This window comes from Sinocyclocheilus grahami, unplaced genomic scaffold (assembly GCF_001515645.1).
Source record: "Sinocyclocheilus grahami isolate Dianchi unplaced genomic scaffold, SAMN03320097.WGS_v1.1 scaffold17.1, whole genome shotgun sequence".
Lineage (NCBI taxonomy): Eukaryota > Metazoa > Chordata > Actinopteri > Cypriniformes > Cyprinidae > Sinocyclocheilus > Sinocyclocheilus grahami.
The window spans coordinates 3,484,376-3,500,379 of record NW_015505196.1 but is presented as its reverse complement, the minus strand read 5'-3'; the positions used below and the strand labels follow the sequence as shown (position 1 = coordinate 3,500,379).

General features: G+C 39.0%; 1 protein-coding gene across 1 annotated transcript; it reads right to left on the bottom strand.

The window, feature by feature from the left end:
• Nucleotides 1–162: 162 nt before the first annotated feature.
• LOC107552545 (G-protein coupled receptor 26-like) lies at nt 163–2,744 on the bottom strand. Its single transcript, XM_016234447.1, has 3 exons — nt 1,752–2,744; nt 1,546–1,659; nt 163–660 (listed from the first exon to the last, which is right to left on the bottom strand). Exons 1-3 carry the CDS (start codon nt 2,420–2,422, stop codon nt 399–401), a joined length of 1,047 nt encoding a protein of 348 aa, XP_016089933.1. The 5' UTR covers nt 2,423–2,744; the 3' UTR covers nt 163–398.
• Between the last annotated feature and the right edge of the window lie 13,260 nt (nt 2,745–16,004).

The following is a 16,004-nucleotide window of genomic DNA, read 5'->3' as shown; positions in this document are numbered from 1 at the left end:
ATTTACAACAAAACTAAATGTTATGGGATTAATCAGGTAGAATGAGCTCTTTAAAGTAAGTGCAGGTCATCACTTCTTAATGATAAATACCTTACTCTTCTACTATAATTTTATTTCAGAATGTACAATATAATACACATTACAGTACTATGTTGTGAATAAAGAGTCATACATTTATAGCAGATGAGTGTGCAAAACTTCATGGTCTGAACTCAATAAAAGAAAATCCAGTGATTGTCAAACATTTTGACCTACCATGGTTTTAACAGACAGAAATGATACAGTGTACACACCATTATTTCAGAAATTATAGGCAGCTTGGTGTGGCATTTAGCCACTGACTAACCAGTCCAATGCTGAGCACATATTTTTGAGGGTGTCAGCCTTTTTCACCTGCTCTAGTGACAGTTATCCTCCATCAGCTTGTTAACCCTTTGTGAGTAGCATTCATTTTCCAGGCCTGAGGGACTGCTGTGACCAGAAAGTGTGTATAAGTTCCGTCCCAAAATCCTGTTGCAAATTCCAAAAAGGGCCTTCTTATATTGTTGCCGTAAGAGGGAGTAGACGAAAGGGTCAGATGCAGCTTTGCTGTACACCAAGCACTTGCTCATGATCCCCCAATAACGGGCGATTTTTACTGAAGGAGCCAGTTCAGTCAGTCTAGGACAAAAGAATCATCTATATTAATAAAGAAACATTTAATATGGCACTGTATTGGAGGAATTGAACATTTATGACCATGCTGTAAACAAATGACAATAAACTGGTGTTTTCTAGCACCTAGTATAGTAGTCGGATTAATACAGAGGTTTATTTAAAAATCATTAAATAACAGGGCCTTCTTGCAACAAAGTGTATTTTTTCATAACAATGTTCAATAGCTTTATTGTATCCAGTGCTTTAAGGTATGTAAATATACATATATTGGTCTTCAAAAATAAACCCACTCTGAGAAATATTCACTGGGTTAAAAAATGTGACAACTAGCCCCAGTCTCTTTTGTACTATTATACAGTGCGCTTACTATTGCGATTGAAGTACTGTCATATCTGTTTACATATGGAGAGTATGTGTAAATTATTACATATTATTAATTATTATGTATTATTATTACTCAGAGAAATATTCCCTCTAGTAGAAAAATGTGACAACTAGTCTTCCCTGTACTATTAGGCCTATGCATATAAAACACACTATTGTTATTTAAATAATATCTGTTCTCATAAATCATAATAACTGTTCTCACCGCATCATGCTAAAAGTATCTGCAAAATGTTTACAATTGTTTGTATTATTTTACGCGCTCCATTCTACTACATAAAGTAATTGAAATAATCACAATACTGATTACATTTGAAATAGGGTAACTAGCACTCTGTAACGTATTACATTTACAACAGTGGTCTTGGTATGATTGATGTTTCATAATATTTCTTTCGCATCATGCAACTGTCAACAAGAGAATACTGAATCAAACAGATAATTATTTGTATTATTTTATGCTCTCCTTCCATTCTACTAAAATTTATTGTCATACTGCAATACCGTGTTATGACATAGGGGGCGAAGCACAGGACGAACGACCCGATGAAAATGCCAATTTTCTTAGTGGCCCTCTGTCTCCTTTTCTTCTGCTCCAGTAAGCACCGTTGTTTTACACTAAAAAGTTTCAAAGAACACGTCACGAATACACATGCTTATAATATGTACTACAATGTTGTAATCGTTGCTATATAATGTTTTAAATGTACCTCGGATGAATGTCGACAAGTAGTAAAATTATCTGCACCGTTATGACATCTATCCTCTTACAATGGAAGCGCGCCACTTGTAGCACTTTCAGGTAGGCAAAGCATAGGATGAAAAGCGAGAAGACGAAGGTACACGCGTGGAAGACCGCGGTGAACACCATGAAGTGACCGCGGCTCTCAGCATCTTCTCTCAGGTGCATGGTGCAAGACGCGTACGCGGGACTGTAATCGACCCAGGACAGCAGGAGAGCAGTGAGCGAGAATGCGAGCGAGTGAAGCCAGGCATAGCTGACCATTAGCGCGGCATTCTTGAGTCTCATTTTGCTGGGATAAGTCAAAGGAAAAACCACGGCTATCCAGCGGTCTATGCTGAGAGCTGCCATGCTCAACATCGTGTTGGCTGTCAGAAAAGTATCCATAAAGCTCACTGTATAACAAAAGTGGTCGCCGAAAGGCTTTTGGTGTTTTACGACCCCAAGCAGGGTAGAAGGCATGTTGAGAACAGCGATGAGGATGTTGCAGAATGAGAGGTTCATGATGAAGATCGCTGGCACCTGTGCACGAACTTGTGCGCTGCAGGTGAAACATAGCAACACCAGCAAGTTCGCCACGAGTGACACCACTGCAATTACAACGATGAGTAATTCTAGAAATATATCCAATAAGTTCATGACTCTGTCCAAAGTCAATAGCAGCTGATTTGTTGCGAGTGTTTGTCCGTGATCTCCCTTTGGGTCCTCGGTGGCTCATCTTTGCTGCTTTCCATTCTGCTTTGGTAAAAATGACGGCCGTTAACTGTCGGTCACTGTCGATGAGTGCTGTCCAGTGTGCTGAAGAGATCTTTGATTTGATTATCGTCGCTTCATCGCCTTTAATTGAACTGTCGTCCACATCGACGGAGTTAATATTTGTATGGTTTGAATTAGGCACCGTAATGCAAAACGTTCGACTGCAAGGTGCGAGCGCGCAGTTCGGAGCGCATGCTCATGCGCATTGAATTCTTCTTTTCTGAGCGCTCCCGGCTCACGTGCAGCCAGTTTATTACATGTGACGTTTGCTTGACAAATTGCAGTTTGGCCAGTGGGAGGGATTGTCGATGGAAGATATGAATTCTTTTAAGCCCAAGGAAGTTGCCAAAAAGTACAAGAATTCATGTTACCAAGTATCGTTTGCACTCTGTGACATTTAAAAATGAATATCCCAGAAAATACAGAAGCTTGATTATATACACAATAGCGAGAGAAAAAGCATCACACGAAATGGCCCATCAGTTAACGTCTTGAGAACCGAAAAGATACGCGTTTGTAAAAAACCAAATCCAAATTAACGCGTTTAACTTTAAACCTTCGCCTCTGGCCAAAATATACCAGTCCATAATCAATAATAACTCTTCCTCCAGTGAAAAAGTCCATCCCCTGTTGTCCTCTCACATCAAAATTCACCGACTTAGTTGTTTAGAACTGTTTTGGACTGTTAACGCTTGTAAACGATGCTTGCTATGTGCACATTTCTCTCCTGATTCAAATGGGAAGCCAACGCAACGGTCTTAAATTAAAATCATTTTACAGTGGGTTTGTTTATTAAAAACATCCAGCTTTTCACTTCACAAGACATGAAATGGAATGGACTGGAGTCGTGTGGATTACTTGTGTAGGCTATTATTGTGATGTTTTTATCAGCTTTGGACTCTCATTCTGACGGCACCCATTCACTGCATAGGATCCACTGGTGAGCAAGTGATGTACAGTAATGCTAAATTTCTAAATCTGTTCTGATGAAGAAACAAACCGGTCTACAATTTTTTTTTTATTATTTTGTGTAACTATTACTTTTAACGGACTGGAAACGAATCAATTGGAAATAAAGAAGTAACCGAGTGGAAATAAACAACTAAAGTTAGCCACTGATCAGTGAAAGATTAAGAGATAAGCCTACTGTAATTTTTATACTGCATAGCATCTCGTGATAAGTAAATAGTACAGTAAAGACTTTATTGATATAGGTACACAACATTTTCCATTTCCTTCTGCATTTCTTTCCTTCTTGGGAGAACAAATGCGAAACACGTGTTTATTTTACAAGCACATGCAAACACACACACGGCTGCCCTCAGCAGGTAAAGCCAGGGCTATTTTTTCATCATTACCATGGCAACTTGTAAAGTTATTTTGGACTCTTTCTTTTTCCAACTTTGAGGGTTTTTTTATTCTTCTTCTACTTCTTTAATCACTGAGGACAATTTTTGAAACACACCTGCCTCTGTGGTATTTTGCGGCTGCTGGTGTGTGTACAAGTGTACAATGAGACTAAAGATTCCTCTTATTGATTTTCTTTCTTTCACAAAATGGCAATTGGAAAATTATGAAAGTGAAGTGTGGCCAAGTACTCGGAATTTGTGCTCTGCATTTAACCCATCCAAGTGCACACACACCCGGAGCAGTGGGCAGCCATTGCTGCAGTACCCAGGGAGCAGTTGGGGGTTTGGTGCCTTGCTCAAGGGTCTCACCTCAGTCGTGGCATTGAGGGTGGAAGAGAGCACTGGTTATTCACTCCCCCCACCTACAATCCCTGCCGGACCTGAAACTCGAGCCCACAACCTTTGGGTTACAAGTCCAACTCTCTAACCATTAGGCCACAACCATTGAGGTTTTAAGATGATTTCAAATAAGAGTCCTCTGTATTCAGAGCCAGATGATGATGATGATGGCCATGCAGTGCAGGTTGAATAAAAATAAATAAATAAAGACTGTGTATTCCTTATTTGACGGCAAAGTGATACCAACAAGTTTATCACGTCATTTAAACTTAGCTTTGGTAACACAACATGGTGTAATCATACTGTATATTATATTATGCTGTGACACAGAATACAGCTGAAAAATGTCTCTATTGTGATTAAACTGGTAGAAAAAACAACAAATAAAACAGATTACAACACTATGTTCAGAGGCTCTGTCATAATAGGTGTAATGCTCATCATGTGTTTAGTTATTAGCTCTGATCATAGTTATTTTAAGGTACGTTTGATGGAAAACCTCTTCAAAATGTGCAGAGGAAGTGTCCTGTGGTAAAGAAGGAAACCTTTTTGTGTTCACATATTCAGACCCTGGGTGGACGTTACGCAATAAAGTGCTGATGGCAGAGCCACTTAAGATGTCAACAGTCAGGGTATACCTTGCTCTTTCTTTCCCTCTCTCTATTTTCATATATAAAGAGAGAGAGAGATTACATAACAGGATGTCTAGAAGTCAGGATGAGGTTGTTTATTTTGCATAAGGAGGTACTGTACACTGTGAGCCAGAAAACTGAATCACATCCACATGGACACCTCTAGGCATTTTTCCCCCTACGTAAACAAAGCAGGTTACAATAAACAAGTTTCTCAAAAAAAAAAAAACATTTGTTTTTCTGTCATCATGAGGAATGTCCATATCCATTTTATACCAAGATAATGAAATTTTCTATTCCCTACTCTTTCTGCATTTGCATTAAGAAAAATATAGTATGTTTAATAAGCCATTTTTCCCATGCCAAATGATTGGTTGGTTCCCACAATGGTGTTTTCAGCTTTTACCATCCTTGTGGGAATAGTAGGAAAACGTGACATACACACACCATATTGTCATTTATTGCATCAACAACAGTAATAAACCCACATTTGGTCTGATCCAGGATCACATCTGCTGCTATATTTAGGTCTTTATCAAATTAAGTGGCCTAATAAAATGCCATAGAATCAACAGACTGTTTGCTGTATCTAACCAAAGTAAACCATGACTTCCAGTATTACACCCCATTTTTATCAAAGGTACGATAGTGGCATTATAATTATGTTTGAATTTACTGCAAACAGACTTTTTCAGACATTTTCTTTGTGTTTTAAAAACTAGTAATGTAAACATACATGAAAACACATAAGAACAAGAGGAAGAGAAGACTGGCGGTTCTGCTATTGCTTCAGTGATGTTAATATGATAAGACAGGGTGACCATCCACCCCCTCCAGCTTCCCTGCACCACAGGCAAACGCACAGCAGGCTGGCTAGCATTTGAAAATGTTCCTCCATGTATAGATGTAAAATAATGCGCTTTCAGTTAAGATCAACAGCCATAATGTTTTTTCACCAATAACATTAAAAGTTATTGTGCATAGTGGAGGAACAGTTGATTTAGTAATGTTGTAAATGGCTCTAATTTATATAAATAAATGAAATGGACATTGTAATGTGTAATGTGCAAACACATAAACTGAATCTCTGTGGAATTACTCTACTGTACACATTTCAAAAGGAGGTGTTCACAGTGATGCCATAGAAAATCCATTTTGGGTTCCCTCAAAGAACATTTAAAGGGATAGTTCATCCAAAAATGAAAATTCCGTCATTAATTACTCACCCCCATGTCATTCCAAACCCGCAAGACCTTCGTTCATCTTCGCAACATAAAATAAGGTATTTTGGATGAAATCCGAGAGGTTTCTGACCCTGCAGACAGCAACGCAACTGACACGTTCAAGGCCCAGAAAGGTCGTAAGGACATTGTTAAAATAGTCCATGTGACATCAGTGGTTCAACTGTAATTTTATGAAGCTAAGACAATAATTTTGTGCACAAAGAAAACACAAATAATAACTTTATTCAAAAATGTATTCTCTTTCCTGCCAGTCGCCTGTGTCAAAGACTGATAAGGAAGAGAAGAAATTGTTTTGTTTTGGTTTTTTTGCATCATTTTAATAATCTGAAGAATCCTTTTCCACTGTAAAGAACCTTTTGTGTAAAGGAAAGGTTACTGCTAATAAAGAACCTGTAATTTTAAGAGTGTATGCTACTGTATATTTTATATATACTGCATTTTCCTTATCAGATACTGAAATCTGAACATTTAGGTACACAAACCACTTAAAAACAACATGCTTTTTTCCTCTGCACTGCAGGCTTTAGTAAATAATTCACTAAAACTGCTGTCGCTGGAAGTTCAGCTGAGTCTAGAACTGGGCTCATTGTGTGCGGTTCTTGTTCTTCTGTGTGATGTCACGTGTGTAGGCATGTTTACTCAATCATATCAATGTGTAATTGTGTTTTAAAGATTAAATATTAATGCTAAGTATTATTTTCAAATGCTTTAACTCCATAATCTCCCCCCGTCCAGTTTGGAGAAGTTTGAGGGTGGAAAACAGTTTCCTCTGTTCCTGTATATAAAAGGGTTGCACCTGAATTGTTCATCACGTGTAATATTTATTAGACGCCCTAAACAGCATCTTTCCCACAGACAACGACTCTAAATTACCTTAACAGATCCGATATCTAACATACAAGTAAAAATACCAGGTCATAAAATGTAAAGAAAGAGGCACTAAAAACATTCCATAAATTATTCAAGTTCAATATTAGACAACTATAGGATGTATTCTGTCACTAACTGATAGTGTAAGCATCTAAATGTTGTACTACATGTTTCTCTCAGGAAAACTGCCTTGTTTGCATTTCTTATCTTGTTTGCTACATAATGTTGTGGGTGCTGATTAACATCTCATGTGACTATGGTGGCTGAAAACACCTCCAGATGGTTTATGCCTGAAAGTTGAGGCTGATTGGTTTATTATCTCAGAGGGTAAGTTCACAAGAATAATGTTGATGAAATAACACAAAATAAGATTTAATCACACTGAGTGAAAGTGTACCCCGAGCCAGGCTAGCCTGGAGTGAACCCAAAGCCTGTTGTGAAATACGCTACTCCTACACAAAAATCCCATTAATTTCCCAGCTTCTCAAGCACTTTGGGGTTTAAAGGAGTTCACTGCTATGGGCTATAGTTCCTGTTTAATTCCTTTGTTAGCAATTTATTACACGAAAATGACTGGAATTTCAGTTTTGCAATGAGCTTGTTTTCCTTTTTGATTTAATGGGCTACAGTAAGATATTATCAACACTTTATTATCTGTCGAAGTTAAAGCACATAATATTTATTCCTTTTTTTTTACAGCAGAAAGGCATGTTTTATTAGCATAATTTCAGCATAACTTCCCCACATTTACAGTAACTTTAACAATTATGTATTCATAACAGCAGGTTGCGGTTAATTTTTATTTACTTTGGCTCTTAATTTAATCCGTGTGACTAAACTATTCTCACCCTGCCTTAAATCTCTCATCGTTTTTACAAGCCACTTAGCTTAATTTTGCCTTGTTTATAATGGAATTGTGTAAGCCCCCCCAGATCAGTCCAGTTTGAAATTAATCATTCAGACTGTATTGCATCAATTGATTCATTAAAGATTCTTTGAAATGTTCTTCACAAAAAGTTATGGTATATTTTGAGAAGACATTGAATGTGCATGTCATATGGACCACTTTTATTAGCTGGTCCGTGACATTGTTTTTAGAGAATTTGGTAACACTTTAAGGTTTCAGTTAATTACATTACACTCGTAAAAATCAAAGTTCTTTATTGGTATCAGTCATTCCATGAAGATCCTTTAACATCCATGGAAACTTTCCATTGCACAAAAGGTTATTTAAAGTGGAAAAAGTGTCTTGATTATTAAAATGTTCTTCACACTATGAATGAACTACAATTCTTTTAGAACCGAAAATGGTTTTTCTATGGCATCACTGCCAAATCATCTTTAGGAACCTTTATTTTTAAGAGTGTAGTGAACATGAACCATAACATTAAAAAAAAAAAAACATTTATCTGTTAACATTAGCTAGCGCACTGTGAACTAAAATAAGTTAACAAAGGTTAATAAAAGCTGTAATATAGTGATCATATTGACTAATGCATTAACTAATGTTAATTTTTATTGTAACTAAAAATGTTTGATTTTATTTCTCTTTATTTAATTAAACTAAAATTGAATGTAAATAACTAATGAAAATAAATTTAATGAACCTGAATTGAGATATTAAAGCAATGATTTTATTATTTGCTTTCATTTAATGTAATACATGTATTACTCATTCAATGTGCACACCCACACACACACTGCAGCGGTCTGACTATGTCTAGCACTCCACAGCAGTCTGAGTGTGACAGGTGAGAGTGAACCAGTCGACAGATAGTTCTTATCACCCACAAGCACCTGCTGCTCTGAGAGACGGTGGGTCTGCTACTGCTGGAGTGACATAAATAAAAAACAAAGCAAGTGCTCTCGTCCTCTTTCCATCTGCTGGCAGATCTGTAGAGTAGAAATAATTGAACGAATGTGAAGAATGCAGTTGGAAAGACGTTCCTGGACAAGGACAAAAGGAGATAATGCAGAATGACACAAAAGGAAAACAGAAACATTGAAAGAAATACCATCATAAAAAGCATTAGAGAGCAAATATGTGGGAAAAGTATGTGAAAAACATATAATATGCTTTCTGGAAGGCCTTTAATCTTGGTGAGTGCTAAGAGAAAATGTGTCTGCTATTTGAAATCTTCAAACACTGCCAGTTTTCAGCCAGGAAAATAAAACACATCCTATTTGCTTGGTTTCATCATCTCCATCACCTTTGCTATTTCATTTTTCATAATGGTTTTACATAACATGTGTTCAGATTAGCTTCAAAGGTGATTTACCTTGGCTTAGATGCTCCATTTGTAATAGTGTTTAGTGTGTGTCTCTGTGGAGCTGGGATTCAGTAAGTAATTGCCAGAGTACAATTGTGCAAAAGCACTCTCTGCAGTTCTCTCTCCCCTATCAGTCTGTGTGCAAACTCTCTAGCGAGGCGGGCTGCATAAATGGCCACATGTGCTTACTTCAGCCTCCAGAAATAGAACTCTGAAGGAGTGCATGATTAAAAGTCTGTTCCTCTGAGGTTATGAGGAAAATTCAACAGTGGACAACAACATACGCATAGACATTGGGTCTCATTTACTAACCGTTTGTATGCATTTTCACGCAAAAATAATGATTCATCAATATATTCACACTAAAATGTATACTAAATTACAATAAAATGCAAAACCAACTGAAACCACATCTACACAAAAATGTAATTTGAAAAAAAGAAAAGTAATTTGTCACTGTCACAGTCATCAGTTGAGCCGCCTCTGCACTGCATTTCCCAGCATCCCTCTTGCCACTCACCTGCACTCCCTTGTCAATCACTCACACCTGAAATCTATCAGTGGATCCTCCTCACCTGTCACTGCCAATCAAGCTCCCAATAAGAACATGCTCACTCCACACTCTCATTGTCTGGTCTTGCAGTTGCTATGTGTTATCACCTACCCAAGTCTATGTTTACTTACCCGCCAGTTCTCCAGTGATCCACTCCATGTTCTCCAGCACTCCTACAATCCTCTGCTCCAGTGATCCCACCTGGAAGAAAGGAAGGGACACGTGACTCCAACAAACTAAGCTGCTCTACCTAATACTCTACCTGGATACTTCCCGTCTCACTGGTGTCTTGTCTTCTCCTGCCACTGCCTTCAATAAACCTGCTGTTATACTGACTTACCCTTGTGTTCCCATTGGGTTTGCTGACAGAAGACCAGACCCACAATATACAACACAGCAGGATGAGCTCCATTTTATTTGATCCTGCTGAACTACTCTATTCCCATACTCAAGACGGCCGCCCTATCGAGGAGTATGTGGAGGAGTTTATCGAACTCTCACTTGGTGCCCTGGAGTGATCATGTGTTTTAGACCCCTTTCTGGCTGGGACTCGATGACAATCTTGTTGGTCAGGTACCTACAGCATCTATTTCATGTTATCTCGCTCCGTATATAGACTGTGTGATGTTGCTGTGTGGTTCCTCCCTCACCGTTGGTGAGGTGGATGACACCCCCATCACCACTCTGTCAATAGCTACCCCATTCATGTCTGTTCCAGAGTCCACTACAGTCCATAAGTGTACTCCAGCTTTCAACCCAGAATATGCTCCTGAGACCATGCTCCCAATGACCTCTGCCAAAAGGAGCAAGCAGTCAGTGTCTGCTCCAGCATGTCTTCCTGAGTCAGTTCCTAAGCGGCCCCCAACTCCAGTCCCTGTAGTCAGTAAATAGTCCATTCCGGTTCCAGAGTCCAGTTATGAATCCGCTCCTGCCTCAGAATTCCATCCGGATTCCCTAGCCAAGATGGCTGCCACGCCTGAGGCTCTGGCCAAGATGGCTGCTACTCCAGAGGCTTGGTCTACCACAGCGGCCATGCCAGAACCCATGAGCAAGATGGAACTTGGACTAAGGCAGACTAGACTAATGTCCAGTGTGGTGGATCCACCGTTGAGGTCGGTGCGATCAGCAGGCATCCCAGTAACCCCAGTCCTCAAATACAGACCTTGTAAGGTTCCTGCTCAGAATCTCAGCCCCGTAAGGATGCAAGCTTCAGACTCCAGTCTCCGACCTGTTTCTGCCCCAAGATCTGCTCCAGTTTTCAACCAACTGCCCGTTCTAGAGGCCGTGCCTCATTTTACCTTTGCTTCAAAGAGGAGGCAAAGGAAGAATCACCGGCCCCCCATGAGTTCAGCTCCTAATCCCGAGTCTAGCCCAGAGAGGGCTCCAGTCCCCGAGTTTAGCACAGAGAGGGCTCCAGTCCCCAAGTTTAGCCCAGAGAGGGCTCCAGTCCCCGAGTTTAGCCCAGAGAGGGCTCCAGTTCCCCAGTTTAGTCCAGAGAGGGCTCCAGTCCCTGCGTTTAGCCCAGAGAGGGCTCCAGTCCCCGAGTTTGGCCTAGAGAGGGCTTCTGATTCCAAGTTTGGCCCAGAGAGAGTATCGGTTCCAGACCAGGGTCCAATGCAGGCTCCAGCCCACAAGTTCAGTCTAGTGCCCGCTCTCACCTCAGAGCTCTGCCAGGATCCTTCTCTAGTACATGGATTCACTCCAGAGTTTGCTCCTAGTCCAGAGTTCACTCCAGAATGCCCTCCAGTGTCCGCTCCTCCAGAGTGCACTTTAGTATTCCCTGCTGCTCTACCAGAGCTCAGCCTGGATCCTGCGTTCGTCATAGAGTTAAGCCAGGGGAGCTTTCCAGTTCCTACATCTGGTACCGTCCAGGAATCCGTCCCAAGGAATGCTGTCCCTAAAGTCATTCCAGAGAGTGAGAGGTCTGACTCTGCTCCGGAGAAGGAAGGCACTAAGTTCTCTCCTGGAAGTAGAGAGCTCACTCTAGCCTCGGACCTGCGTCAGGAGATGGCTCCAAATCCCGAGGTCTACCCTGAGAATGTTCCAAGTCCTGAGTCTAGCACAGAGAGGGCTTCCATTCCCGAACACCGTCCGGGACCAGCTTTAATATCTGAGCACAGTTCAGTGCCGACTTCAGCCTCGGAACACAGAACTGTGTCAGCTTTCTTCCCAAAGCTCAGCCAAGATCCCGCTCTCAGTAATGAGTTCAGCCAATATCCTGATCATGCCTAAAATTAAGCCAAGAATCCGCTCAAGTTCATAAGTTCCCCCAAGAGCTTGCTCCTGATCTTGAATCTGCTCCAGAGCCTGTTCCAGTTCACGAGTTAGTTCTAATAATTACTTATGTCCCGAAGGCCAAGGTGGCCAATCAAGCTCCCTATAAGAACATGCTCACTCCACACTCTCATTGTGTGGTCTCGCAGTTGCTATGTGTTACTCACCTACCCAAGTTCATGTTTACTTACCCTCCAGTTCTCCAGCCATCGACTCCACGTTCTCCAGTGCTCCCACGATCGTCTGCTCCAGTGATCCCACCTGGAAGAAAGGAAAGGACACATGAATCCACCAAGCTAAGCTGCTCTACCCAATACGCTACCTGGATACTTCCCATCTCACTGGTGTCTTGTCTTCTCCAGCCACTGCCTTCAATAAACCTGCTGTTATACTTACTTACCCTTGTGTTCCTGTTGTGTTTGCTGACAGTCACCATTCAAAAGTTTTCAGTGGGATCTGTTTGTCTGAAAGAAATTAATACTTTTATTGAGCAAGGATGCATTAAATTGATCAAAAGTGAAAGTAATGATATTTCTAACGAACAAAAGATTTCTTTTTTTTTTTTTTAAATACTGTCCTTTTCTATTCCTTACAGATTCCTAAAATAAAATTACATAATATTTTCCACAAAAATATGAAGCAGCTCAATTGTGTTCAACATTGATAATGATAAGAAATGTTGCCATTACTGGAATAGATAACATTTTAAAACAGAAAATAGTTATTTAAAATTTAATATCGATCAAATATCCTGCCTTAGTGAGCTTAAGACACTACTTTCAAAAGCATTTAAAAAATCTTAAGGACCTCCCCAACTTTTGAATTGTAAGTGTATATTATCATAAATAGAATAACTAAGCAAAGTATTGCTTTTTCCAAATCACAATAAATAAAAATGAAATGACAAAATGTAGCTGCTGAAGCTCCTACCCAAGTTCATGTTTACTTACCCTCCAGTTCTCCAGCCATCGACTCCACGTTCTCCAGTGCTCCCACGATCGTCTGCTCCAGTGATCCCACCTGGAAGAAAGGAAAGGACACATGAATCCACCAAGCTAAGCTGCTCTACCCAATACGCTACCTGGATACTTCCCATCTCACTGGTGTCTTGTCTTCTCCAGCCACTGCCTTCAATAAACCTGCTGTTATACTTACTTACCCTTGTGTTCCTGTTGTGTTTGCTGACAGTCACCATTCAAAAGTTTTCAGTGGGATCTGTTTGTCTGAAAGAAATTAATACTTTTATTGAGCAAGGATGCATTAAATTGATCAAAAGTGAAGGTAATGATATTTCTAACGTACAAAAGATTTCTTTTTTTTTTTTTTAAATACTGTCCTTTTCTATTCCTTACAGATTCCTAAAATAAAATTACATAATATTTTCCACAAAAATATGAAGCAGCTCAACTGTGTTCAACATTGATAATGATAAGAAATGTTGCCATTACTGGAATAGATAACATTTTAAAACAGAAAATAGTTATTTAAAATTTAATATCGATCAAATATCCTGCCTTAGTGAGCTTAAGACACTACTTTCAAAAGCATTTAAAAAATCTTAAGGACCTCCCCAACTTTTGAATTGTAAGTGTATATTATCATAAATAGAATAACTAAGCAAAGTATTGCTTTTTCCAAATCACAATAAATAAAAATGAAATGACAAAATGTAGCTGCTGAAGCTCAAGCATGAGTAATACATGAGAGAGAGCATGAGCAAACAGGAGAGGGATCAGAAAGCACTTACAGACATGGTTGGAGTGTGTTTTATGCAAATTACTAGCTGTGGACATACAGTACATTCTCTTCTAGAATAAGTCGAAATCATCAACATTACAAGGAACATAACAAATACAGTATGTGTGTAGAGTACACACCTGCTGTGTATTCATAAAAAATTATCAGTGAACCAGGCCCATTGTCTAAAATTTCATCAGAACACCACAGGGTGGCCTCAGTTGTTGAAAACAAATAACATCTGGAAATAGTGGGTAGTATTGACAAAAGGGGAAAATAAATAAGAAAAAAACTGCTGTAAAAGGAAGAAACCAAAGATAAAGGGATATATTAACAGTCTAGATCAGGTGTTTCAAACTACCGGCCCTTGGACTACATTTCATGTTCAAGATAGTTGTATACTGTACATCTCTCAAGTGTTTAGTTTATACATAAATCCGGTCTTAAATCAGTTTTCGCTTCCTGGATTTTGGTTTGGCCTTTAATGTTGTTTAATGTAAACAGTAGCCTAATATATAATTTTCCAAATGGTTTATTACAGGCCTAAAATACAAACATAAACCTGCAGCCTACATAAAGCCAACAAACAAGATGCTTTCATCAGTCAAAAACGGCTTGTACGTGGGTGTGCTAAATTGTATGTCATACAAATGTTTATTTTAAGATCAGAAAGAATCTGTAAAGAATTATATATCACCTTATAATTAACATGGCAAAATCACTTTATATAGGGCAATTCATGTCATACATTACATTGCCACATGGGTTAAATTAAATCTAAAAACTAATGTGAGCAGATCTAATCCAAACTAATAAATTAGTTGTTTTTTGTAAGCAGTGTCATCACTACTACTGCAAATGACATTCTAGGCCTAAAGGAAGCATTAGTCAGCAGACCAACATATATGAATCAGGCTCTTTTCTGAGCTGTAGCTTACAGACACAAATACAAACTCATGCACATACAACTCAGCCCCTATAGTTTTAAACAAGATACAGCTTTAGTTAATAAAATCATGAAATTACCTTATAGTTAGTCTCGCCATTTTGATGCTGCTTAGTAACAGCTGTAACTAATCTCTCAACTGTCAGTGCCAGTGATTAGAATGATTATCTGTTCCTGATTTGTAGATTATCCCTGATTGCACAGTTTCTTGTTTCTGGGTTTGACCCTGTATTGTCTCCTCGTGTGACCTTTACCACATAATCACTGTATGACTGACATACATTACAGATGGCAAGTTTCACATCTATCAAGTATATACTGTGAGACAACAAAATGTCATCGATAGCTTGTGAGCTTTTTGGGGTCGACTCAGGACTCATTAAAATGTAGTTGCCATGTGGATGACTTTCTGACAGATGGGTCATTTACATATCACAGCCATGAACCCGGCAGATCGACCAAAAGATTCAGTGTTTCTACTCAGTGGTTTCTTTTAGCATAAAGTTTTAATAACTGACCAATCAGATTATTTTAACTGGTGTTTTGAATAGCATTAAAGGTAATATAATTATATTTTGAGTCACAGAGGTAGTTCGCATCAAGCTAGCAAACAAACTAATTAAAGCAAATCATCTTTGTTTGACATTGAGACAAAAGTTTTCAAAGACAGTAACTGCCATTACAAATTCTGGCAAGTCATCAATTGAAATGACACAAAGAATCTCTAAATGCTGCAGTATTATGGCCACAGATGAGCTAGAAATGATAACATTTGCATGCTGGCTCAGGTTCAGAGGTTCAGAGGATGACATCATCCCATAAATTTATGCATGTATCTGTGCATTTGAGGTTGGGGTTTTTGAGTGTATACAACATCACTGGTTGCAATAAATTAAATATATATAAAGAAAATGCTATGAGTTTAACTTTAATTATCATCTAAAAATCATCTTTTTTTTATCCATAAACCAGATGTCATAACATGAGTATTAGCACAGCGTGTGCAGGAAACAGATAATCTGTATTGGCCAAGTGACAGTAGAGCAGATTCCAGTGTGTCTGTGACCGGCGTTTAACTGCTTTTGTCTACTATGTGTTCCAGAGGTATGAATCCCCAATGCTTTTTTACCGCTTGAAGAAAAAAAAATCCATGCTAAGGTAGGGTGATCATACATCCTATTTTTTCCTGGA